The following is a 25,412-nucleotide window of genomic DNA, read 5'->3' as shown; positions in this document are numbered from 1 at the left end:
TTACTGAGGGGCAAGCAACAAATTCTCTCTCAGAAGAAAAAAACCCAGCAATTTGTCTGGAATTGTTGTTATAGAAGCCCTTCAACATACTGACTAGAAAAAGGTTATCTTTCCTGTCTTTGTTCTCCTGTCAGGACCACAATTCCTGCCAGTTCAAGCAGAGTCCTGAATGCATCAGGTTTAAATGTCCTCAAAGCTTTTTCATTATACTGGGTTAGTGTTAGTTGAAGTTTTGGGTATTTTTTTAATATTACATTATTTTCACAACTTGTTCTGGAGTAATTAGTACTACACAATATATACACAAACTCAGAGGAATAAAGAGCATTTTTCCTTGGAGAGCAGAGATGTTACAGCACCAATGATGTTCTCTGTTGTTGCCATTACCTCCACAAGATGATTTAACTTCTAGAGCACCATGTAGATTTCACAGATTAGAAGCCAGTAGAATATTAAGCAAACACTAAAGCATTCAAATTTAAGGATCCAAAAAACTAGCTCACAATGTTGTAGACAACTATTAATTTTGCATTTAAGATATATTTCTCTAATGTTTTACACGGTGATTTTAGCCCAAACTATTGGCATGATTTTGCTGTCTTTTGCTATGACATGATCAAATTTAAAGTGCTTTTCTCTGCTTTTTTTTTTTTTCTTTAGGATGTCAAATAGATAGTGGAGCATTAACTTCAAGGAACACCAACTACTGATACTTCAGCAGTTGTATGAAGACGTTTCATCAATTTCATACAACAAAAGCAAACAGATCCTGGTCTTCTGACTGGTTATCTTTTCAGCTGAGCAAGGATTAATCAAGATTGTTCTGTTTTATCATATTACACAGTTCTGTTATATGGTCAAAGGAGTTAAAAACATCTACATCTAGTACAAATTCTCATCAAATAAATGACCATCCAAATGCAGAGGTGTTTTTCCCTATTTTCATTCTTTCCACAATAAGCATATGAAGTTCAGAAACAGGGATCAGATTTGATTATAACTTTATACCAAAATCATAAAAGCTTGACTACTTTTTCCAGCCATAATATTTAACAGAAGATCTTGTCTCTATCTTGATACTTTGCCTGTCTTTAAAGAACATTGCTGTAGTGTAAGGAAGCATCATGCCAGGGATACTGAACTGACAGACACACAGGCTTAAAAGTTCAAAGCCTCAACAGTTCCCAGCTACTTAGATGCAAAGTCATGTAACACAAATGCTGAGCGCTTCCTGTTGCCCTGACATCTCTGAAAAACTGAAAACACTTCGTACAGGGACCTTGCTGGAATTTAGGCTGTAGAAATCTGGCATGAACCCCCAGCAACCTGGGTCTCAAAGCAAGAAGTGTTTCAGAAGCTGGTCTAGCCATTAAAGAGGTTTCTGCCCACTTGCTCAACACTTCCTTAGAACCAGCTTAGTTCAGAATGCAACATGATTTAAGCCAAACTAACTGACTTTCTGCTGAGGCGAGTAGAAGCATTTACACTGTCAATTGTTAACACTCAGCGTGGGGAATATTCATACCTTGCTGAAGAACAGTCGCCTTTTAAAACACTTCAACTACACCTGCAGGAGCTCAGCTGTTTACAGTCTGCATTACCCCAAGTCAGCAATGGGGAACAGAATAGAATTCAGGTCTTGTAAGGCTAATTAACTTCTCACTGACACTGATGCTGATAGTGAGGTTCCCCTTTATTAACATAGTGCTAATCATCTGTTGATAGCATCACTACAGAGATCTGATGCTTTATTCCTTTCTGGTGGGAAAGGCAACAGGCTGCATAAGAACAGGTATTATTAGGATCCAATAACGGTTCAGGTCATTACTAAATAACACTGCACACTAAACTGTATTAAGGCTAGAAAGCACCAGCAAAAGAAGCAATTCCAAGGCAGGCAAATTATAAAACTTTTTTTTTTTTTTTTTTTTTTAAACCTACAGAGCTGCAGAAAGTGCATGTGGGGGTAGACAAGAACATTGTAAACTCAGCTTTCAATCTAAGTGTTATCAGTTATTTGGAGGATGTACACGATCTTTCACTTGAGATTCTGCTTTCTTCTTTGTTTGAAGTATGAATGCAAGAAATGGGTAAATTAGGGTTTAAAACGTCTGGCACCATTTACTAAAGTAAACTTACGTCCTGAATTATCACTGGGAATTGTACACTTCTTTTTGCTGTTGTTTTGATTTAGCTGTCACGAGAGTCATGTTTAAATACAACCTTTTCTGCCTCATGGCTGAGTCTCTTTGTGTGCATTTCCTCAACGTTACTTACTTTACTTTGAAGGTGGGCTGAGCGTAGGAATCTGACGAAAGAGTGGGCTGTGCCCTTGATCCGAGGGAGCTTACATTCTTCTGAATGACTACATTCGCTAGTGCAGTACACAGCAGCGGCAACAGTGTGGTGCTCTGCGTCTCCAGCTCTGCCTGGCAGACAAATCTCAACCTCTCCGAACATCTGCAAGACAAATTTTTCATGTTCTTCTGTCAGTGAATGCTGCCTAACTGCACCAGGAAAATGGGCACAGGGGATTATCTCTGCATTGCTATGAGTGGAGGGGCGCCTTGGGGCTTTAGATTGCAAGGTGGCAAGGAGCAAAAGCAGCCTTTGCAAATCGCCAAGGTAGGATCACGAGAGAAAGATGTTATCGGTGTTGAAGAGAATAGTTTGCTTAAATATATACTGCTTCCAGTGAAATGCTTGGTGTGGATCTTACAGTCATGCTTGTTTGAATTTGCTAATATGTTTTGCAGGGATTCTACAGGTGCTGCTTATGTTTGTTTGAATACAAAGGAATGATTACTTTTTTGGTAGCTTACAAATATTGCAAACATTTTCTTGAATGTTAAAGAGTTGAAACTGTGAAATTATGTGCGCCTTTCAGCTCCTGTTTGATTCACTGCATGTTTTTGAATGCACTCGCCATGTGGCAAAGTTGAGTCTCATATTATGAACACTGTTTCAGTTGTCTATTTATGATACCTTTTCTACTTTAGGCATAGAATAAATACAGCCGTATCATGAGAAAATGTTCCTACTATTTTGGGAATCCTGGAAAGCATTACACTGAGTTATCTCTGGTTTTGGAAAGTTATCCAGTCTTAGAAGCAGCTTTAATAGATGCCAGACATTCCCCTTTATATTTCATGAGCAACACTGAAAATTACAGAACACTTCATAAAATATCTGAATGTATAAAATGAGAGTGAAACAGCAGAAATTCAGAATAAATAAAAAATAAGCCTCTCAAGAACTGGTAACCCCAGGTTGCAAAAATAATAGTTTTTAAAGTAGTTTTGTTAAAAATCAGTGTTCACTCCATTGCAACAATGAAGATTTGTCATGGTTATTAAGGCTTATGTAACTGTATGGGGCTGCGTTCTGTTCTCCCAGACCAAAGGGACAAACTTTGTCCAGGGCTCCAAGTTCAGCAAAATACCACTGGCTGAAATGATACTGGAACTGATCATCATACAATGAATTCCGCCTTGCTAAATTCAGGGAGAGAGATTAAAACATGTCTTATCAACCTTTAGTATTTTGGTAATCCAGTACATTGAGTATTGACTTTTTTGTACTTTGAGATAGTATTTTAGCTGAGTAGTTTAGCTATTTAAGCTCTCTCTTAAGCTGTTGATATATTTATTAATTAGTTAAATTTAATTTACTGGATCAGTTAACTTTTTCACAAAAAGCAGAAACAGTGAGCCTACCTCATTTTACAAAAGAAGGTTCTTTTAGTTCCTCTGTCAAGAAAAGAACATCTTTCACTATTCTTTTCAATGATTTTGAGCCCATAATATTAATAATATTCAGTAACAGAACTATGATTTATTGAGTATGTGTGTATTTTTTCTCATTACTGTTAAGTTTTTTGTTTGTTTTTATATTTTGCAAAACTTGAACATGGTTTTTTCCTACCGATAGGCAACTGTTGCTTTGCAAGTAAAGCCTCTGATAATAGATGACAGTGGAATCCTGCCATCTAGTGAAAACTTGTAGCTAGAACTTACAAAATTATAAGTAACGGTAAAAGGCAAGTAGCCTTGCTTATGTAAAACCAAAAGTACAAAGCACGGTAGTTTGAACACAGGATTCTGACTAAACTTTAGGGTTTTTTGGATAAAAACGAGCTATACCTTCTTTTTTTTCCCTCCATATTCACATCCTAGACAGTGGCACCTAAGTTTAGGCTCTGTTCTATCACTAAAATTTGGGCTTTGAGATGTAGAGACGCAGTAATAGTTGTGCCTCACTTCTAATGGGAAAGCCACCATTAAAGCATATATAAATTTAGAAAATAGTCATATATATATTTAGAAAAAAAGAAAACAAGGAGCATGAGTTTGTTTTCTTGCAAGTGAACCCAACCAAAAGGCCACGTAATACAATACTTCAGAATACCCTTTGTAAGAGTACATGCCTATCAGCATATATATGTGTTATATACGTGGTGGTGAATTGGGTGCTTTATGAGTTCCAGATCATTCATTTCTCCACGCTTATGAGTTAGTCAGGATCAGTGAGATTTGAAAATTGACACTCGTACCTGGCTGAAAAGCTGAAATTCAGGGTTGACAGGCCACGGGTTCCTTTGGGACTCACCATGTGCAGGCTCCGCTGTCCCCCTGGGAAGCCTGGGCTCTCTGGGAGGTGCACGGCCGTGGGGCTCCAGCTCAGGCACCACCACCAGATTGAGGCTCAGCGAGGTAAGGGGGTCTGCAGCTCCACCGTCTGGGACCCTTTCTGGGGAGAGGTGATTTTTTCAGCTTTTATTCTGTTATCCTTGAAAACGAAAACTAGGAACACGCAAATGAATAAAGAATTACCCAACTCGTGCAGCGTAATTTTCCTACTGGCTCCAAAATCCAAAGGTTGTGTTTCCTTAAACACAATAAAAAATTGTTTTAGCTTCTCCACTGGTGCATATTAGTGTAGCTCCGTGGAACCAGTGGGTCATTGCCAATTTACACTAACCGAGACTTTATCACAAGTGTGTATTTGTGCTGGTGGTGCCTCAGCTCGCAGGAGCTGGGAAAGCTGCGGAGGGTCTGCTGGTCTGGCTGCAAACACAGCTCGAGCACAGCGCGGTCCCGGGCACGAGCAGGGCAGTGGTTGTGGTACTGATCTAAAGGGGAGAGGGATGCGAAATGGAGGGAAATGAGATAATATATGAAAACAGGATATCAAAATTCCCAATTCACACTTATCTACCCTTTCGATAAAGGAAACATACTGTTTTTAAAGCCAATGAAAGAAGTTACTGCAGTTCACTGCCCAAAGTAACTTTTACTAGTTTGGTTTATGTCTTTTAAAATATTATTACATTTATAAATATAAATAAATCAATATACATAACACCCCCCTCCACTGTCTGTTACCTGCCTCTTAAAGCACATATGCAAGTAGCATTCCCACTAAAATCAGTAAGAGTTTTGCCTGTAGTATAAAGTATTGTCTTCCATTATCATGCAACGTGTTAACAGAGAAACAGAAATAAACCTTTTGCCTTCCCCAAAAATATCTCAGTATCTTTTCTCGCCAGCACGTAAAATAGGAAATTTGCATTGGCAAATAATTTTACAACCATTAAATTAGATTCTAGACATTTGAGTAATTTGTTAGATGTGAGATTGGAACAAATTGATTTTTTTTAAGGTATCATAAAATATAATTTTGTTTGTCCATTCTTAACACTTAGCCAAAACATGTACATTTTGAAAACATTTGACTCCATTTCTGTAGAGGCAATACAAACTGTTTAACACCCCTCTTCCTCCCAACTTTGGCTCCATATATCAGCTTACTTCATTATGTCCACTAATGTTGTAAATGCTCCATAAAAAATTTACTTCCAGTTAAAAATAATGTGCATATTCTATATACTTGTCCACAATTGTTTTAAATACTCTGTCAAATGACATACTGTGCTAAGAGGGATACCTAGTAAATGAATGTTATTTTTTTTTTAAATGGTACTTTGGAGCATGAAGTGAAGGAAACCAGTGGTTGTATCAGTCGTGCTGTGTATGCACCAGGACACTGAGCCATGTCAACATTGCACTGTAGCTTTCCCAAAGCAGGAGACAGTTGGGAAATCTCAGTACAACACTGACCTTAGATGGCTAAGAATTCAAATATATAAGAGCAAAGTGACACGTGATGTTTCCACTGTGAGATGTATGAAAGAATGCTTTTTCTTATGAATATAATAGATTTTTTTTTTTATAAACTTCTTTGCCACTTTTAATTTAAAATATATTAAAACTGTGTGTACAAAGTGATGCATGATTTTCTGGACTAGCATTTGAAAGGAAGTCCTGTGAGTTTTTAGACTAATACTTAACAGCTATGTTATATATAGTGAAGCTAGATTCTTTAAGAAGCATCTTTTTTGCAACAAGTAATTTAAAGGAGTTGTCCTATAGATGATTTAGATTTATAATTCAATCATGATGTAACTCTATTAAATTACTTGGTTGCAACAGAGATTATTCTCAGCATATTCATTGCCTACACCACACAGCAATTTGCTGAGTTTATTGTTTGTGTCTGTCAAAGTCTTGCTAATTTAAATCTGGGAACTTAACTGAACGGTTCTAGTATTCGAGGGTGGTAAATTCCATTACGCAGAACTCTAAGCACTTCAAAGGAAATTCAGCCCTCGTTTTCCTATCAGTGTCCAAAAAGCAAAAATGAACAGATGTTAGAAAAAATGAACAGATGTTTAGAAATCTGTGCGATCACTTGTGTTGAGGGTTTTCATGCTTGAGACATGGGGGGAACTAATGTTAATGAGACCAGGTGCCTCACTGGTTACTGAATTCAGATCCTGTCAGTTCCAGAGGTACTCTGGTTTGTGTGCAGTTTGTACAGAGATATTTCTACATCCATACCCCTCAGCAAGAAAGATGTCTTCAAAGGGGATCATGTTCTATTTTATATCTGAGAGCTTACATCTCGATCTTTCCCTGATTCATCATGGCAGAACAACATGTTGTTGCATATGGAGAACCACAGCATTTTTTTAAGTGCTGACAGATTTTATGTACTTTTTTTGGCAACTTTTTTCAACTAAATTTTTAGAAAAATAAAATAGTAATATTTCTCTTACTTTGATTTCTACTATGTCAGTTTTCCAGTGCATAACTACAATTATGATGCCTATCCTCTAAAATGCCAAGTTATTTGAAATAATTTAACGGATCTTTTGAAACTCTTACCAATGTGATTTTGCACTCTGACAATTTTTGCTTTACTACAGACATTTTCTTATGTCCAAACACGCAAAATATCATGCAATTTTGCATTGTCTTGTAAATGATAACTGTAGTCTTAATTAAACCTATGAAATACTCGGATAATTCAGGGTTCAAATCCAATGGCCTCACTAGGCTTCATGCAAAATTTCTACCGTTTGTGACTGTTTCGCTGAATTCTGAAACAGACTTCTACTGCTGCAAAAAAATAGTAGTTTTACCTTTTGCTTAGTAATGGAACGTGACAACTGGCTCCCCGGTCCTTTTAGACTTGCGAACGTGTCCATCAAAACTCTCCGATTTCAATTCAAGTCTCAGTTTCATCATTTTGGATTCATAGGAACCTGAAACTGAAAGTGAAACTCAAAGACTTGGGAACAACTTGAACCAATAGTGTGAAAAGCTGATGTCTGAATGTGATTACTTAGTACTGGATGGATGCAGAGGTGGGCTCTGTTGTGGTAGTTGGATTTTCTCCCTGCATTTATCTGACACATTTGACACCTGCAGAACAACCCCAAGTGGCTTTCATCAAGTTGACCTTTATGCTTAGCGTAGTAGGAAAAAAAAAAGGATAAGTCATGTCAGCACAGGTATGCTTTTGGTCCTGAGGTAAGGCAAAGCATGCCACTGTCACGTGTGTGAGAGGTATGTAGCACACAATTGGCCCATCCACGAAGTACAGGGTGTTTCAAAAAGATGGACCCAATTTGAAATCACTATAACTCTGCAACCACGAATCGCCCATGAATGAAACTCTTACTCCCTGAAAGGGCGGGGCATAGAGTTTCAAATGATTATCACTTGATTACTCATTAAACTCTTTGTGAATATTTGTGTAATTGTAAGTTGTTGTCATCATGAAATATACTGCTTTGAAATTGGGTCCATCTTTTTGAAACACTCTGTTCTTCATAGATCGCAGAATCACAGAATGTCAGGGATTGGAAGGGACCTCAAAGATCGTCCAGTCCAATCCCTCTGCCAGAGATGCTGGGTTTAAGGAAACTTTCTGAAGTTCTTGTCATTGTCTTACATTGTCACCATTGGCAAATGCTTAGACTTCCAGGCAGAAAACCTAGGTAAGTAAAAGCTGAGATTCTGCTCACTACATTCTAACTGAGACATGATAGATATAGCTGTGTTACACCCCTGCTCCTAGCTCATTTCAGTGTGAAGTCATCCAGATGATTATAAACCATCAGTTGCTGAAGCAGTGGTTTTTTGTACCCCTGCTTGCCTGGGCACTGGTGACCTACAAGCACCATCCTTGCAGTCAGATGTAGGTAAGATAATGTTCTGTGTTTCAGATCATCTCCAGATGGCATTAAAAGTCACCTTGGAGGGGAGCTGGTGCTTTGGTGCCGTCTGCTTCTGAAAATATACTTGTTAATTCATAGCCAAGTAAGATCTTACTATATGCTACTGCATCTGAAATGAAGATTATCCAGCATGCTGTGTAAAGGCTCGGTGCTGAGTTAACATGACCCTGCTGGTATTTCCTCATTTGTATCAATTGACATTTTCAACAGAATTTGAACGCAACTTTATGATAATGTAGACAGAGCAAACCACATTTAAAACATGCTAGCTGAACTTTGGCAGCAAAGGAGAAGAGTCTAGAGTTAATCTACATGATTTTAAACACAACTTGCCTTACTTGGACTGTATTTAAAGCTGTTTGTTTAAATTTGCTAGCTAATACATTTCCAAACATAGTTTGTTTTTGCAGCCTGGACAAAATCTTATTCTCAAACTCACTCTTCAGGCCATCTGACACAGCTGGTATTTGCTGATATTCAGAAAACCCTGCAGGGCATATTTACATATTCTTTCACATAAGGAGTTATGTAGAAACTTGTGGGGTTTTTTCTGTCTTTTCTGGAGAGGATTTTGACTCCATTACAGGCCTTGACCCTTTTTAATAGCATTTTTGCACATGTTTATATGACAGAGTTCAGATTCTACTTAAGTAAATGACAAAACTTACATTGACAAACTGGGACGAAGCGGAGCTTTACAGAGGTTAGGTTAATTTATTTTGCAAAACAAAGGAACAAATTAAGTTTCCCAAACCTGTCATTGCTCTTGAGAGACATAAAAATTACGAGGAAAAAATTTCATACAGCTTTACCAGCAAAGGTTTACATGTACTTCCAAAGGTTAGGGGTCTGTGTTTTCTAGTTCCAAACTTTTGCATTCCGGCTGTTGTGCCAGTGGAAATGTTTAGTACTGAAGTCCCATCTAGTTGTTTAAAATCTGCTGGCTGAACTGGCACATGACTGTATACCCTGTTTTGGATCTACGGAGCTACATAACCAAGGTGGTTTTGGCATGCTTCCCACAGTATTTAGGAAAATACATGCATGCTTTGGGTACATGGTAGTATTCATTTGTACTTGTTTCCAATAGATACTTTTCCAACTCTCACGCTAGGAGAGCTTTCAATGGAATAGAATGCACAACATAATTCACACTGATTTAAACTAAACAAGCTAAAAAAACCCCACAACAACCCAAACAGTGTGCTCCTACTAAATTACATGAGTTGCTTTGTATAGAGTTTCACTTCATTTTTTAGGTTCTTTATTGGAAACATTTAAAATACACTGCATGACATTATTATATTTCATTGTTCTGTATTTTCTGCCATTGCATTCTTATTGTGAATATGAATGTAATAGTAAGACTTTTGGCCAAGTTCACAGTAAAATATCACAACAGGAAATGTTGTTTACAAACCCTTTAGGATTGTGTTGGATTTTTTGAGAGGATATAGCTAGTAATTTATGCATATCATGGAAGGACTTTCTTCCAAATGCAGAACTCGGTGTGCTTCATATTTACAGCAGAAATATTTAGAGCAGAAATTACTGTAAGGGACCATATTTCATGGGTTAAATGCTCAGCACTCTATAAAATGAGACTGATTTGGAGAGATGGCTTCTACTTTAAGAGGAACAATTCTGTGCACAGAATTAAATGTGGACAAAAATGATAACATTTAGATTGCAACCAGTACTTACAAGCACTGTTCATTGGCTGGAATGAAACTGGCAGTAAAAAAACCCCTGGATATCAGCTTGAAGGTTTTAAATTTCAGACCTAATGTACATAAGTTACACAGAGGATTCCTTTTCTGTAATTTTTCCCATCTGTCCCATTTCATTAGAATCTGTAGTCTGTATTCAGATTGGATGTTAGGACGAGATGAGCGCATATTTAGACTGAAATATTTTAGCATGCACCAAAACTGAAGTGCTATATTTTGGTTACCTGCCAATATAACATGGTGTTGAGCATGAAAGCCAAATATCTTCAAAACACATCAGCACCTTGCTCTCAGTAGGGTGCTAAGAACAGTGAAGAACTGGCTGCTTTATTTGTTGCTGATGCAAAAGGTAAATTATAATGAAAACCAAGCTCTAAGCTCACCGGAGCCAATGGGCTTAGACCCTGAGCTCTCTGTCATGTGCTGCAGTTCTGGACACAGCACAGGATCTTCTTTTCCTATTTAGCAGGGAAATACTGTCTACAAGGCTTATTTTTACTTCCACAAAACTGTATTTTGAATCCTTTAAGTTTCCTTCTTTGTTTGATATCTCCTTCCTACATCTGGGATGGGGCATCAAATGCATGGGTAACCTTTTGCTTCCAAAGAGTTATGTCATCCTGGACTGCATAGCTGTAGAATCACTATTTTATAAACTTGTCTTTTTGTAACTATATTTCAGAAATATGGTCCCATTTAGGAAGCTGGATGTTTTGGTTTTTATAAAACGCAATGGTGATGAGTCAAAACTATGAACAAAGTAGATAAGCTATGGTTTTCTGTACTGCTGGGTTCCTTTGATATGTTCTCTATACCATGAACTTATGGCATAAATTGCTACAATATCACATTTCAATAAAGTTTCTAAATTAGTACTCTCTGCCTAATACAAGGCATATCAGGAACTGTTTGTTGTCTGCAGGCAAAGGTGGCAAAGCTGAATCTTTGTTTTAAAAACCAAACAGCTGAAATTACTATAAAGGCTGCCTTAACTAAGGAGTTACATTTTTTCCCATGAACTCAATGGGAGCTTTGCCATTGACTTTAAAAGGCAAAGGATTGTTCCTTAGTATGTATAATATAGAGTAGTTATTTAATTAGAAGCAGATACCATGAATAAAAATCCTCATTGGGAAGGGTGTAGCAGATTTTGCTAGGGATCTACTTACTACAGTTTTCTGCGTCTAGCAGAAGTCATTCCCTTCAAAGGAACAAAAGCCCTTAGACTTCTGCGTATTCCAGTAACACTTCTAAATAATGTAATTTCTTTTCAAGTTATTTCATAATTGTATATTAATTTCCAGGCTGTCTTGGAGTCTTCGTAAGTACAAAGATACTCATTTGAGTTGAAGACATTTCAGTTTGCATATTTGTAAGAAAGTGAAATCATTACTAGTAATAGGTACTAGACAGACATTACTAGAAACAAGAGGTCATTTATTAAAAGACTGATACTGTATCAGTGTAAGCTAAGGAGAAAATTTAGACTATGGACATATCTCGCAGTTGCAAATGCTTACTGGTTGAAAGGACTACTTGTAACTAACCTCTTGCTTCCTTCAACTGCAAACAGACAGGCTTGTGTTGGTTGCAATGAACAGGTATTTAGATACCAGAGCTTTGCTAACTCATCTCATTTTGCCTGAGAACTCAGGGAACCATCATATGAGCAGCTCATGTATCAGATTTGAAGTATAGAAACCTCCAGGTTAGGACAGGGAGAAGGAAAGAGGGAGGATGCCAAGCTGCCGTACGTGGTGACCTTTTCAGCAGGCACAGCCATGGCTGGACAAGTCAGACAGTAACCCCTTGTGCTGTCATACCCACATTGGTGTAGATGTGTCTCCAACAGTTCAACTGACATCACTTTGGAAAGGCTCTAAGGGTCCTGCAATACACTGCTTTTCTTCCAGAAGGAAAGCATCTACGTGGAAAATTGTGCAACAATAATTGTAATGGTTGTCTATACCTGCATAGTATCAGGTGTTTCCAAGATTTACTGCAATCAAGGGGAATCACGTAATGAGTTTTATTAGTTTTACTCAACCACCACCACTGGCGCTCCTAAAGAGATCATCTCTCCATTTATCTCTCTAAATCCTTGTCTTCTCCGCCAGAAATTCTTGCTCTGCTTTCTCTTAACATTTTCTCAGTAGTACTTTTACTTAAATACACAAGTACAGTTACTTAAACATCACTTTCAGTCAATTCACCTAAAATTGCGGCCAAACAATACCTCAGACTTGAAATCTTGTTATTTGGTTAGAATAGTGCCCATCACTTCCAGTGAGCTTCCTTTGGACTGAAAGAAATACAGGAAACTTTCTGCTTTGCATGAACTCTCTCATCACAGAAATCTCTGAACTGCAAGAGCTTAACAGATGTGGCTGGAATAAACCAATCAGCATTTTGTTTCACAAATTACATTTTCCTGTTTTGCAAAATATCACTTCAAAGACCAGCTGCTATAAGCTACTGATGTAATTACAGAGGATGCATATGGAAGTAATCTGAAAAGGATAGTTTTATGTATTATCACATACTCACAATGATCTTCCTGCACACTGAAACAATGCTTGCAGAATAGATACTGTAAGACCTGCTTATGAAATTCTTCAAATTAGAAAAAAACTATCATTAAGCATGGGTATTTTAAGCAAATTCTAGTATATGATAGTATTTAATGGCTAAGACCCTTGCAGAGGAGCAGCTGTTTGACATCCTTCACTGAAAAAAAACCAAAGTTTCAGAATCATTTGGTTTCCAAAAAACTCGATACCTAGGCAACTAGAATGGTTTCACCTAAATTCTCAGTCAGTGGAATAAGTATATTATGTTGATCAATATAAAATGAGCCATTCACAACTAGGGAAGTTTTGTTACAATAATACACAATCAAATTACATAATTGGTTTATGAAACAAAATGTTTAAGTGTTATCCTATGGTATCCATACCATCAGCCAAAGTTAGTCTCTAGATGCATTGTCTAGAGTCTGTATCTAGAAGAGGTCAGTCATCAAACTGAACTGGAAATCACAATTAGAACATACTTTCTTTCAAGCCCCCAAATCCCTTTGCTAAGTGAATTAACAGTGTGTCTTTATGTCCAGACTAAATAATCACCTTTTCATTATACTGACATATTATTGATTATCACTAGATGGTGCTCTTATTCACAATCCCCCAAATCATAGGTAAGTGAATGTAAAGACAATTACACTTTGGAGAAAGTTTGGCTGCCGGCTTTAATGTTTTCTTACTGAAGCTGCTAAGTATTGTTCAGCTCAGTACCTTACAGACCAAATAACTTCAAAGTGTAAAATTAATGCCTTCAAGAGAAATATGTATATAAAACATGTCAAGAATCATGTAACATCAAACTAATCAAAAAGCATAATATCAAATTATTCATTCCAAATCTGCCCTTCAATTCTACTTATTATTTCCTGCACACAAATAGAATGTAATCCCCATAAGGAGGGCTCCATAAATTTGCACTAGAGTTTTATTTGTGGTTTCATAACACTATAATTAGGACGCATTATGATCTTTCAAAAAATAACTAAAAAGGAATACTTCAGAAGGCCTCAAGAAAGAAGCAGTTGTAATCCTTTAAAGAGAAAACAGAAGAATGTTTCTGCACCCATTTTACACCATATTATGAACATGTAGTGAAATAACAAAGTACAAAGAACCCATTTCATCAAACATCAGTTCCTTTCACCCCAACCTGACAATAGCCAGAGCAGACAAGGCTAGGAGCCTCAGAGATGTAAAAAGTCTCCTAGGTCTGATTTCCAATTTAAAACAACTTTTAAGCTATCTTAAAATGATTTTTTTTTTTTTAAATTCCTCATTATCCTGGTTTTCCTTTTTCTCCCCGCTTTCAGTCATTACTTAAGTCCGTAGTATTAGCTCTTCTAAAACCAGATTATTTTACCAATCTGATGAAGAACAGACTCCCATAAAGTACACCAAAGCCAAATCCAACAATGCATCCTTGAACAGCTAGTGTGTTGGAAATTTATTCAATTAAAAATGCAAAACTTGAGTGGTTTCAAATTAACTGATCAGTACAGGTGTGATTCAACACATTTTTCCATGACTGAATCTTTATTTGAAAGGCCCTGATTCAGCTCCTACATGTGCTACATTTTTAAGTCATTTTCCAGATCGCCATAGTAATTTTACCAAAAGATTTCTGAAATCGTGGCACAATTTGTGACTACAAAAAGAATTTTACTTTAAAACCTCTTGCCATTCTACAAAAGCAAAAGCTTCCCAAACTCTCAGAGTTATAGGTTTCTTCCTGTATATTTACAGGAACAGTTAAAAACAATCCAGTGAACCTAGTGAGATGACCATGAATGCCTCTTTTCTACACTGCAAAGAATAGTACAAAGGGTACGATAATTAAGCCTGAGGAGATAGTTTTCTTTGTGGCTCCTCATCTTTTGTAGCATTGCTACATGAACAAATGGGGCACTGAAATGCTTTGCCCGAGAACAATGGTGCCCAGCCCCGTACCAGCCTTCTGGGTCATTCCCTTGTTTGCTTCCAGGCCTGATTTGCATAAGAGGCCTGGAAAAATTGCAGAGACTCGGAATCAGCACAAATTGATATTGGGTACTAATTGACTCAGGCTAAAAATAAGGATTCATTGGCTTGTTCAAATTAGGTTTGAACTCAGACCTTCTGGATTCCTGCATTATCCAGCTCTGAAGAATTAAACCCTGGCATGGCTCATCAGCTGCTGCGTCCTGGGATAAAAATAGAGAGGCAGCAATGGGACCGCATTTTAGCGCAATCTTAGCTGAAACTGAGAAGAATGGGAAGGAACCCTTCCTCTTGTGAAAAAACATCTTATTTTCAGGTATTCTAAGCAAGAGCACGGGAATTGAGCTCACCTAAAATGAGAGCCAAACCAAATCTTTCCGCAAAACCTTTCCTGCTGTAGACTCAAACCTTTTTTTTAAACGCTGGAAAATATTATTTGTTCTATGCACACAGCCTGATAGTCATACCTATAGGAGTTACATATTTCCTCTGTCCTATGCAGTGCCTCTTGCCCCAAAATCTTCCTCTAATAGGTGTCCATCAGATCATTATGAGTACACCTTCAAATGAGACTTGTGCTGCCTGGCATCAGCAGTTCCCAATGAGCCTGGTAGTTTTAGCAATCCACAGATTATGGGACTGAGTTTAATATCTGGATATGTTTGGTTTGCACGTGGTCAAAATACTGTGTGAATAGGTTTCTTTGTGATTGCCAGTTACTTTAATATTGTAAGGCTCTTGTATATCTTTCCTCTTGCTGGGAGAGGAAACAATATGCTACAAAGTCCTCTCTGTTTTTATAGTTTCGTAGTATTATGGAAAGCAGTGCTCTCCAGTAGGGATTCACATAATCTCATGTTATACATATATGTCACTTAAAGCAAAACTTAAACATTGGCCCAAGCGAGTTTAGTTTCATTTAAAAGCTCACTTAAACATTCTTGATTTCTCTAGTTTTATATTTGTAAGATAACTCTCAGGCCAGACCATATTTACATATGCTCAAGTTTCATTTTGGCTATTTCACTTGGCTCCCCTTAGGCCTTACGTACCTCTAGTTTCTCCATCATTTTAACACAATTACTTACAATCTAAACCAGTATCTCAAATACAGATCCTGCCATAACTGCAACTGACTGGTCAGAAGCATATCTGTACGACTGCTTTGCTTGGACTGAGCACAGACCTAAGGTGTATTTAAGGCAAAAGCCTCTCAGCCACAGGCCCAAGCCCACCCTTCAGCTAATATTGGTTATTGCAAAGCAAATATGTGTTTGGCAGATCTGCTGAGGTTGTCCTTGTTGAAATAGCCCTTCCATCTTTGGACCCATCTTCTTTTTAATGCAGAAAGCTTTGCTGTACTCCTGTGGTTGTCAGTCACACATAAACATTTCACAGAGTAAAATACCTATGCAACGTGTGTGGAATACTGGGGGAGGGACATGGGGAGAAGTTGAACTTGGCCTTCACTTCCCACAAATTACACTAATCTCTGGCATCAAGGCTTCTTACTTCAGACAGAGAGGGTGAGATATACTTTACTTCAACGTGCAGATTTCTGGTTTCTTCCATGCAAAAAGGAAAGAACTAGAAAGCGATCCCCTCTGATATAGTGACATTAAAATGCTCTTGCTGTGTGTTTTCTTTAAATTAATTATTAGGCTTAAGTTAATAAGAAAAAGGTAAGTTTCAGGGTGAAACAATAAATAGTAAGGGAAACCGGACACTGATTCTGACACTGAATTTAATTTATGAAGGCATTGACCTGTGACATCTGTTTAAAGACTATGCAATCCTCTAAAAGTGTGCTTTCCAGAGAAACTTGAGAAGGTACTAGCATTTCATATAACAGGACCTTTCCCTCAAAATTATATTAGTAAGAGAGGTGAAGCAAAATTAGAAGTCTTCTGAGGCAATTTGAGTAAAATTATCTTCCTTTCGGTAAAAGAGAGCACTGTACATTTCTATATTTCTATTCAGTTGCTTAAAATGCCACTCTTGATATTCAGTTGATTTTCAAATGACTTCTCATGTTACCAATATGCTGAAATCTGTGTCTGATTGTAGAGGTTTCTTAAAGGGCCAGCTATAAACAGTACCGTGGGATAAGGAGTTACACCACACATCAACTTCCAATATATAAAATAATATGAATCATAGTTAAGCACTTGCCCAGCAAAAAAATACAAAATCACAGAACTGATCCACACAAACATGTTTTCAGTTTCTAGCTATGCCTTCCCAAGTTCCTTCTAGCCTCTACTCTCTTGGTGCCTGGCATTTGGAAGAGCGCCACACATCAAGGCTGACTTTGCCATTATGACAGGTTTCCTGACACTCCTTTGAACGATCCTTCATCCATACCATGCTGTCATACTGTCCGAAGCTCCTTCAGATTACTTTTCCTTCCACAAATAAGCTTTGAAAGCAGCACAATGCATATGACAGAAGATGACAAAGTGATTTCCATTTCCTTTTCTGCTTGTGTCTCATCTTTTTAAGCTAGTATTTGACCTTGGTCGGGAGCCAGATCACTTTCCATAGATCTAAAGGGAAATAGTACATGAAGAATTTTGATTTTGTAGCTGTGAAGGCCTTAATTTCAGAAGTACTTACAAAAAGTGCCTCCACTCTGTACAGGATACTGGGGTTTGTTGCTTTCTTATGTAGCGAAGGCAGTGCACGCTCTGAAAACCGAGTCATCAAGATCTGGCACAGTTTTGGATTTGTATATACTGAAGTTGCTTGGTGGTTCCATATGGCCATAACAGTGCAACCATGTTAGATACATCATTTTACAGGGGAAAAATATGCAGGATATCTTGTAGCAAAGTTGGAACAACAGGGGGCACACAAAATGAAAACGAATGCTGTTGTTCTAAACTAATATAACCAGGGCTGTCAAAAAACTTTCTATGACTATGTTGGGATGAATATTTTGAATGGCAAGTAGGTATTTTATAGATACGTGTTAATCTTCTTGAACAGGATGAATTATTAAATTAAATTCTTAAAATGAGTAGGTCTTTTAAGTGCACTTGTATTTTCAAGATGTTTGATACAGTCAAGATTATCCTGTTCATTTACATGTGCTTGTTTCTTTCATTATTTTTAGAAAAGTCTTTAAAACTTACTATTATTCTATCACCTGAGTAAGATTTGAAAGTATATTTTATTTTAGTCCCATAGCATTTTTCAATTATCTTTCTTAGTCCTTAATCCTTAATTCTATTATTTATATTTTTGGAAGAAGAGACAAAAGAACAGAAGCCTCTCACGGCTTCAGGTTCTAACATCTATTTCAGTAACACTGTATAGAACAGGGCATATCTCCATGGCGTAACTCTCCAGAAGGTGACGGAGCTATGCTACAAGAACTGTAGCACATTTTCAGCAAAGTCCAGGGGGAATTAAAAAAGGTTACATGGGAGAAAATTACTGTAATTTGGGGTAACACAGTGTTCTTCAGAACTATTATATTCTTATAGAATTTTTCAGATCTTTAAGATTTCAAAATACAAATGTTCAGTAGCAGTAAAATGCAGGACTGAATTTAAACTAATTAAGGAAGAAGGATTTTGTCTTAGGTTTTGTCCCCACTAATTGAGTCTAACATTTACACGGAAATTTACTAAAATTACAATCCACAGGAACTATGATGTCTTCAAAAACCACAAAGCTTTTTACATGTGTTCTTCCATTATAAAAATACTGACAGTTTTACACTTCAGTTCCTTGTCTTCAGGAACGGTAGAAGTACCCACACATCATCTATATGTGACTAGCTCGCTGAGAGACCACAGCTGACTGATACACTGCATTTGTGAGCTATGCATCACTTAATGGAATGGTGGTATTTGTCTGTCACATTTAGTAGTATGATTTTTATAAAATTTTATCTATGCTAAAACTAAAAACTGTACATCAAATTTAAATAATGCCACTTCAAATTGTGATCTCATTTTCCAAGGCCCTTCCTTCTTGACAAAACCAGAGTGCTGCAGAAAGTGAACGCAGCTGCGTCCCTGCTAAGTCAGCCTCTGAGTAACCCTTGCAGGAAATGTGTACCTGGGGGTTCTGGCCACTTGCAGTCATTTCACATTCTAAATATCCCTTTGCAGGAGAGAGACTACTTCTGGTGTACCAACCAAATTCCAGCCTGTACCTACAATCTGATTACATAAGTTACACTGTGTCCCTTTCCTCTTTGAAAATATTAGGAAAATATTATTATACTTTACCTCCTAAAAGGCACACATAGCGGTGTTTTTGCTATAGGATTGCTACATTTCATGATGTGTGAACTGCATCCTTCTTGTATATAACTGCATCCTTTGAGTTAGCCAACACATCTTAAAGCTGGCACAGATTTCGGCCAAAGGTCATTAAAGTATTTCACAATCTACTTGGGATGAGCAATACCATGTTATGCTTGGGTTAGTACATAATAATAATAATACTGCAGAGGAAGATAAATAAAACCATAGAAAATGTACGCTGAAGATCTGCTTGAAACAATAATCCAATTTCTTATATTAAGACTTGTTAAAAATGGCAGCATTAAAAAGCAACTGTCTCTTTCCCAAGCTACATGCCATTTGGATTTCCTTAAAAATTCAGTCTTTACAGTTTCTGAATAATGCAACCATTGTAATTCAAGGACGCTTCCCTGCTGGTTTTGATTAATTTATTTTAACAACACAGAAGAAGTCTGCTGTAGCTCCTCTGGTAATATAAATCCATGTTACAAAGAATGCTGTTGTCTCCACCTCTCTAATAAACTACAGTGTCAGGGGTTCAGAGCTAAATGGATGGCAATACAACATAAACAATTCATCTCTGCTTTTGTGTCTGAATTTAATATCAGGGCTTTCCCCCCCGCTTCAACCCTTACCTAGTTTGTAACTCTATTCTTATTTCCCATCTAAGTTACACATTCAGTGAAATATTTTAATTCATACGCAATAACAACCATTTTACAAAATTAAAATATATTGAAAAAATTCTACTTATAGTCAGGTATCTTAAAACAAACAACAAACAAACATAAAATAATCATGGCTATCTGGTCAACTTTTTACAATTTGTTGCGAGTCTCATGACATAAGCTATTTTTCTTACAGTACCAGATACTGAAATCTGGTTCTCGCCTGAGTAGCAGTTTTCACTAAAATTAGAATATGTTTCTGGATTGCAAATTGATCCCATCCATAAAAGAAACACACAAACAAACAAGTAATCCCAACTTTTTAATGTTTAAATCTTTTTTTCATGTGGTAATGGAGAAATTATTTAGTAGTTGCAGGGATAATGGTAGAAGCTTGGAAGGAGCTCAGTTTGAGAACGAAATGCACTGTGAAGGCATCTACATACCTATTAAAGTTTCTATGGACAGAAACTGAGTACATCTACAAAATAGCTGCTATTAACGTAAGAGTTGTTTTCAGATGTTACAGGAATTGTCACAGTGATGTGTGACATAGAGATGTTTTCCCAGTTCTGAGAACATATGAATCCTGCAGCATTCAAACAGTATGATGAATTTTGGGAATCATACAGTACTTTAACAGAAATTGCTGTGTTAGCTTACTTATACAATTACATACTATTGAACTGATTGCATTCCACATAAATATTAAAATTTAAATAAATGAATTTAAACAAAGAAGTATTATTAAGTGAAATGAAGCAATTTCCAGGCTGTTTCTTATAGATTTCTGGTAAACTGCTCCTTTGACATGTCGCATGTGTAATTTCAACAGTACCCCTATGTGCGAGTGTATATACAGATGCTTTAGGCTAACATTAAACAATGTTCTATAGCTACAAATGTTTTTGTAATCCAAAGAGAGTAGGTAGTGTTTTTATAACTATCAATTCTTGGCTTATGGAGAATGTCTTCAAATAGAAATGGAGAGAGGTTTATCATTACAAACAGGTCTCATTCCCTTAAAAGGCAGTTGTTTCTTTTTTCTTCTGCTTCTTTGGAGAACTGGCTACAAACTGGGAATGGTTATTGTATGACTCATTTGAGAAGAATAGCTACAGTGTAAAAAGTTCAGAAAGGATTTTAATAAAACCAAACCAAATTATCTTCTGTTTTGGACACAATAAGGAAAGTTTTAAGGAGGAAAAGATCAAATTTTTCAGAATGCTGTAAATCAACATAATATTGTAGTGTTTTAAAGACAAGGATGAAAAGGTCAGGAAATAATAAAACATTTATCCCTAGTTTCAGTTCTATAGATAAGACAAATATCCTTTCACAAGCAAACTTTACATTTACTTTATTCTTGTCTGGCCTGGAAGTGAGCTCCTGCACTCACCACTGCAAATCACTGACTGCCAAAAACACACACAAATTTGGGGATCATCATTTGTTAATCAATGCACAGATAATGTAACTTTTCTACTGCACCCCACATACTTTGGCTACTCGGAAATTCCTTAAAACCCTAACACTGTTCACAATGATAAAAGCCAAACTGTTCACAATAGTAAAATTATTTCAAATGAAACATTAATGACATAAGAAGCTACGCTGTGGATATTAGACTGCAAATGCTATATTATTATATAAATATTATTGTATTACTCCCTGTATTGCTTTTCCCCAATAGCTTAAAGGATACAATAGCAAAAATTAGACAGAATAAAGCCCTTTCTATCTTAAACTTCTGTTGCTTACAATTCGACATTTGAAACGTTTGGCATAACATAAGAACCTGACAGAAGTAGTCTCATTCCTTCTAGCTTTTGCTCACTGTGCCATTCAAAGGGGAGGCTGATCAGAAAGCAGGAGGCAGCGCTTGAGTAATCATTGTACCCTTTCATTACAATCTCTTAGTTTTTACAATTCTATGTATGAAATCAGGGCTCCAACGTGCCACTTGAAGTTCTGCTTTTCTGTGTGCTGCAACACTCAAGTATCCTATCTTCATTTACAAAAGGGAGAGAAACTGGTGTTATGTCTCACATAACTAAATTTCAACAGGTTTTGTGATTGTTAATATTAGGAAGATGCATAGAAAAAGTGCATGCTAGCTGGTGTATGTATTTTCAAGATGAAACAGCTGGGTAAGGATGCTGACTGTTCAGCAAGCATTTCATCCAAGACGTGGAGAAAGGATTGGTTTTTTTTAGGTTCAGCAGTAGCTTTTTACAGATTGCTACTCTAGCAAGAGAAGTTGGTACAAAGTACCGTGAATTATAAGAGTCTGCTGTATAATCCTCTTTTTAAATAGCAAAGCGCTTGGATATTTTAATCTAAACCCCAAGCAACAAGTCAGGGTATTCTATTTATTTGAATAGTCAAACACAGTTTGATAGCTAATGATTGGCTGAAGAGTCTGTAATAGTTTTTGTTAGAATATGGTTTGTCTATTTAAAGTGTGTGAGATTAGAAGGGCAACCATGCTAATCGTTATATGTGGCTGCCAAAAGTCTGTAGAAACCATCTGGAGGGAAACACAGTATACTGAAAAAACATTATTTTGCTGTAAATTTATAGGTCATACTAAAGGAATAAAACTTTATGTGATAAGCCAGTTGCTTCAAACCAAGACACTTCTTACTGTGCAGACCAAAGAACACTGTGCATAAATATTACCCTCTAAACAATGACAATGATTTGTCAGTCACAACACAAAAGTGTTAATATTTTAAAGATTTTTATTTACTTTGTCCTTAGTGCACAGGCATTGTAAAGGAATTTGCTTCATTCATCAGCTGTAGTCAAGGCATATTCTGTTTCTGTGTTTCCTTAAATATCAAACAACTATTATTCTGTAGCTTCATTTTGATGTGAAAGTGTATATCCAATATTGACCACTTATGTAAACTAAAGTTTCCAAAAGTGCTAGTAGGATGTTTTTATTATTTAATTTCTCATGCTTGTAGCACTATGGAACTTTTCCCTGAGTGTTCCTCCTAGGATTGCTCCAATTGAAGCATAAGTTAATAGAAAGCAACCAATCGATTTCAATAGGAGTTTCACATTTGGAAAGCAAAAACAGGGTAGTATTCTGGCAGTCTGAATTCCTATTCCTAGGAAGTTTACAGGAAAATGCTGAATATTTCAAATTGTCATGAGACTAACTGCATTTGAACCTTCTGAATATATGTAGAATATTCTGTAGCCTATTCACAGTATAATACAGGTGAGGACTTGCACTGCTGATGCTTTATGAGGTACCTTTGATGATGAGAGACCTACAGTTACAGCCATAATTCACCATTGCAGTAGACTGTGGACTTTGCCCATCTAGTGCTCTGACAGCGATGGGAGTGATTTTGCAAAAGACTGCGAAAGAGTCTGTGCCTCTTTAAAGGCCTGTCCGTGACCTGGTTGCCAGGGAGCTGCGGGAGGGAGAAGGCTGGCACCAGATTGGGAAATAATTCGGTTGAATTCAATTAGAGCGCATCAGCAAAGCTAAGTGAACTATTAAAATAAACAGGCCCCCCTAAATCAGAAATGGGTATGACCATAGAAATCAGAATGTTCACAGATTTGCTTTATAGTATATTCAGATAGTAGCAGAACTTCAACTTGGTGTATTTTGGAGGCCTACACACTCCGGTTTAGAAAAGCAATAAACACAGTCCTAGGCTTTCAATATGTATTTCAGTATGCATGAGAATGAAATGCAGCTGAGAATACTTTTGTTAGTTCAAATTAATAAATATAAATGTGCTCTTAAAGAGGTTCCATTATAAAACGTGAATTCCTATGGAAAGGTTAACATCCTAAGCACTGAGATTTAAACCAATCATTACTGAAGAAAACCTAACCGCTAATTCTGCTGGAGGAACTTTTCCATGTTCACAATTAAAAATGTTCTTTTACTTGCTTTTTGCAACCATCACCAGAAACTAAAAATGTTTGAAAGATTTTTTTTTTTTTCCCAAGTAATGCCTTTTTTGGTTATGGCCCAGTGGTGCTGACACAAACCTAATTCTTGCCAGGAGCTGAAATATTACTAAATAGCAATCTAGTTCATTTTTGACAGTGCACATGCAAGATATGGCCACATCAGTAAACTACCATATTTTAGCATTCTCCTTCAAATATCTAAAACTAAAACTGCAAGACAAAGCATGGCTAGCTTCAAATCTTGTTGTGTAACTGCAATACTTACTTCTGATAAAAAAATAGCCTGATGCATGGAATGAGTGACAATAGGTACTAATAACCAAAGAGCGTGACCAGTTGTGTACTCTCAAAGAGCTAAAGCTCAAACCAAAAGACAGAAATTACATTCAAGCTTCCTATCTCAACCTATTTCAGACTTCTGCAATATGGGTGAGATGGCTATAAAATTTTGCACTTATAGATTTTGAGGGGTTTGGATGCCAGGACTAAACTCTTAGTTTAGGCCCAGGACTGTTCAGCAAACTGCTGTTAGAAACATGTTTAGCTTTCGTATGAATGTGATCAGCAGAACTGGTTAATACCAATGGAATTATGCTGAAGAGCTCCAGTGGAAGAGCTAGTTCCAGTGATTGTTGCGGCAGACAGAAAGAGCTGATGAGGGGCAGGAAGGAGTTAAGAGTCCACACAGATTAGTTTCATTTAGCATTACAGGCCAGGATCTAAACTTATGAGTCAGATACAGCATTTTCTGGAAATATTTATGACTTTGGGTTTCCAACTACTGCTCTTAATCTGCAAATCTGCCTTTCATCATATCTGAGACACTAAATGGATCGGTTCTGAACATGTTTTTAAGTCAGAGCCTCATCTAATTTCTCACCTTTCCCTCATCTCTCCCCAGGCTCTAACCGCTGCAGTGTGCTGCTCTGATTTCCTCCTGCATACAGAGACATGAGCATACAACTTCTGTTCTTCAATAATCCTCTTCTAAATCATCTAAAAATCTGTCTTCAAGCATTTTACCTTGCTTAGGCTCAGCTGCCTCCTAAACTGGGTGTTCCCTACTTTCTTCTACTCTCCCCTTGTCTTTCAGTCCATTTTCTCTGTCCTTCCACATATGCCCAGTATCTGTGGTGTTAGGGTCCTCTTTTTTTACAATTTCTATCACGTGAAACAGCTCTATTGTGCTCCCCTCCTGTTTACTGGCATATACACATATTTCCTGACATTTCTCATTCCTGTCAGGTGTTTTAAGGAAAATAATTGAACAGCCATATTTGAAAGAAACTGTTCTATGTAACGGTACTGGGAAGCCACGTTACATGATAAAGACTACAGTTCTGTCTGGGATTGTGAGGAAGAACAGTAATTTAAATGCATTAACTGCTTTGCTACAAATACTGAGTGCACCAGAAGATGTAAATGATAATGACAGTAGATTAAACTTGGTTCACAAGCCTTCAAACATACTCTGTATGACATTCTTTTCCATTTATGCAGCTGAGTAAGTTTACTTCAGCCAGCGGGTAGGGGGTCTAAGAAAACTATTTGGACTGTAACAAGAATACATCTGTACAGTTGAGACAGCTTTGAAGATATGCCCATTTTTTTTAATACACTTAAGGCTTTTCTAAAAGAATCCTAATATCACTTTCCCCCCCTCACAG

General features: G+C 37.0%; 2 protein-coding genes across 5 annotated transcripts in view; one reads left to right on the top strand and one right to left on the bottom strand.

Annotated features, from left to right (window-relative positions):
* SEC24D (SEC24 homolog D, COPII coat complex component) overlaps positions 1–2,381 on the bottom strand; it is a 68,231-nt gene extending 65,850 nt beyond the window's left edge. Inside the window, exon 1 of the mRNA XM_065836591.2 lies at positions 2,278–2,381. The gene's annotated coding sequence lies outside the window, so the exon portion shown is untranslated. The remainder of the gene's footprint in view (positions 1–2,277) is intronic.
* An 11-nt stretch (positions 2,382–2,392) lies between these two features.
* SYNPO2 (synaptopodin 2) overlaps positions 2,393–25,412 on the top strand; it is a 92,196-nt gene continuing 69,176 nt past the window's right edge. For 3 of the 4 annotated variants that reach the window (XR_010651340.2, XM_065837607.2, XM_071808105.1), the window contains exon 1: positions 2,393–2,625. Coding sequence is in view for 2 of the 4 variants with exons in the window: in XM_065837607.2 (XP_065693679.2) it covers positions 2,497–2,625 (129 nt within the window). In the remaining 2 variants the exon portion in view is untranslated. The remainder of the gene's footprint in view (positions 2,626–25,412) is intronic. The other variant, XM_071808104.1, reaches the window with a different exon arrangement.

The sequence above is a fragment of the Patagioenas fasciata genome, chromosome 4, assembly GCF_037038585.1.
Source record: "Patagioenas fasciata isolate bPatFas1 chromosome 4, bPatFas1.hap1, whole genome shotgun sequence".
NCBI classification, from domain to species: domain Eukaryota; kingdom Metazoa; phylum Chordata; class Aves; order Columbiformes; family Columbidae; genus Patagioenas; species Patagioenas fasciata.
The sequence above is the reverse complement of the archived record's forward strand: the minus strand, read 5'-3'. Positions and strand labels throughout refer to the sequence as shown.